Source organism: Octopus sinensis, unplaced genomic scaffold, assembly GCF_006345805.1.
Source record: "Octopus sinensis unplaced genomic scaffold, ASM634580v1 Contig11632, whole genome shotgun sequence".
NCBI classification, from domain to species: domain Eukaryota; kingdom Metazoa; phylum Mollusca; class Cephalopoda; order Octopoda; family Octopodidae; genus Octopus; species Octopus sinensis.
In genome coordinates, this window is record NW_021832412.1 from 40001 (window position 1) to 42500 (window position 2500).

Consider the following 2500-nt stretch of genomic DNA (forward strand, 5'->3'; position numbering starts at 1 on the left):
CAATTCAGCAAAAAGTAACCGATAGAATAAGTACCAGGCTTAGAAACGTGAGTGCTGGGGCCAATTGGTTCGACTCAGATTGTGTGTGTGTGTGTGTGTGTGTGTGTGTGTGTGTGTGTGTGTGTCTATATATTGAAATACAAAATAAAAACACAAACCATCCACTGGTATTATTCCATCTGAGGCTGCAAAGTGACAGAATTGTTACTGCACCGGATAAAATGCTTAGCGGCATTTCTTCCGGTTTTCCGTTCTGAGATATTGCTGCTGAGTTTGACTTTGCCTTTCGCCCTTTCAGGATCGTTGAAGTAAGTACCAGTCCAATACTGGAGTCGATGTAAGCGACTAACCCCCAACCCCAAAATTTCGATCTTTGCACCTACAATAGAAAGGGACAATTTCTTCTAACTTCATTATTTTTAGCTTTAAAAATTTTATATATATACATATATATACATATACATATATAATATAATTATATATATATATATATATATATATATATTAGTTATCGCCATACTAATATGGCATTCTTATAAAAATAAGAATAAAGCTGACCGCTATTAGCTCCATGAGGCCATCGCCTTAAGTTAGCTATTTGATACACAAACTGTATCCATATAACCTTTGAACAAGGGAGGTCAGTCGCTCCACACTACTTGGCCGGCAGCTACAGACGCGTTTCGGGGTATTGCCCCTTTTCAATGCAGCGTAGCCAGACCTGTAGGTGTCGCTTCTGACAATCTCTGTTCAAAGGTTTTATTTACCTAGCTTCGGTGGAATACATCCACTTGTTTTCAATAATAGAAATATTAAAATTACTAAGTCTCTCTAAAAGAGAACAACGGCCGCGTTCCCGAAAATATTAGTTATCGCCATACTAATATGGCATTCTTATAAAAATAAGAATAAAGCTGACCGCTTATTAGCTCCATGAGGCCATCGCCTTAAGTTAGCTATTTGATACACAAACTGTATCCATATAACCTTTGAACAAGGGAGGTCAGTCGCTCCACCCAGTTTGTGTATCAAATAGCTAACTTAAGGCGATGGCCTCATGGAGCTAATAAGCGGTCAGCTTTATTCTTATTTTTATAAGAATGCCATATTAGTATGGCGATAACTAATATTTTCCGGGAACGCTGCCGTTGTTCTCTTTTAGAGAGACTTAGTAATTTTAATATTTCTATTATATATATATATATATATATATATCAGAAAATGATTTATGCAGACTTTACTTCTCTATTTTTGCATGTGTTTTTCATATTTATTACATATTTTCTTATATTTTTCAGAACGACCGTACATCTCTTCATTTAGCAGCCGACAATGGTTGTATAGAAGCTGTTCTCAAATTAATTGCCATGAAATGTGATATCCATATGAAAGACAAGGTGAGTCGATGTCATAAGTGACCTTCCTTCATGTAATCATTTTGATCGTCTGCCATAGTCATTCCCATTTTAATGGAACTAGCGATGGCTCTCAATATGGCTACATTTAGTTTATGGTCAATAGTACGTCAGTTTTATGTGGCACATCTACTTTATAGTCAATACAGCCTTTTGTAACAGTTCTACTGGGCAATCTGTTCCGATTTCCTTTATATTCCACTTGATGCCTTCTGATACTGTTCCCAAGGACCCAGCAATAATTGTCACTATCTTCATCTCCTTCATTTTTCGTAGCCGGGCTATTTTGTACTTAACGGGGTTGTATTTATCTATTTTTGGTCTTCGTTCTTGGCTATTCGTGAGTTAATGCGACATGCAACATCAACTATATAGCACATGTGGTACGTCTTATTTCTTTATTGCCCACAAGGGGCTAAACATAGAGAGGACAAACAAGGACAGACAAAGGGATCGACTCAATTACATCGACCCCAGCGCGTAACTGGTACTTAATTTATCGACCCCGAAAGGATGAAAGGCAAAGTCGAACTCGGCGGAATTTGAACTCAGAACGTAACGGCAGACGAAATACGGCTACGCATTTCGCCCGGCGTGCTAACGTTTCTGCCAGTTCGCCGCTTTCTTCTGCCAGTTCGCCGCCTTCTTCTGCCACTTCGCCGCCTTCTTCTGCCAGTTCGCCGCCTTCTTCTGCCACTTCGCCGCCTTCTTCTGCCAGTTCGCCGCCTTCTTCTGCCAGTTCGCCGCCTTTTTTCTGCCAGTTCGCCGCCGTTTTCTGCCAGTTTGCCTCCACTACGTCCGGTTTCTTGTACTCTAGCACCTGATCTCTTTGGATTGAGTAATCCCAAAGGATTTTACAAGTCTCTAACTGCTCGACTCTTTGCGATTTGTGCTCATATCACGTCTTGCCTCTCTTTAGCCCCACTTTTCGCACAGTTTCCAATGTAGCAGTTTCGCTACCTGATCGCGTCGCTACAACTTGTAATGGTTTGGGGACAAGTCTAGGGCGTTCGTTCGTAACTTGGGAAATGGTTTCTTCTACTCTATTACAGATGCGGCACAGCGACGAAGACACTTGCTCATCC

At 40.5% G+C, this 2500-nt stretch overlaps 1 protein-coding gene across 1 annotated transcript in view; it reads left to right on the forward strand.

The window, feature by feature from the left end:
• Positions 1-1298: 1298 nt before the first annotated feature.
• The window catches only part of LOC115229022 (ankyrin repeat and death domain-containing protein 1A-like), a gene marked incomplete at its 5' end in the record, with an annotated part of 29308 nt that continues 28106 nt past the window's right edge, over positions 1299-2500 (forward strand). The window contains one exon of the mRNA XM_029799450.2: positions 1299-1397. Within this exon, the coding sequence (XP_029655310.1) occupies positions 1299-1397 (99 nt within the window). The remainder of the gene's footprint in view (positions 1398-2500) is intronic.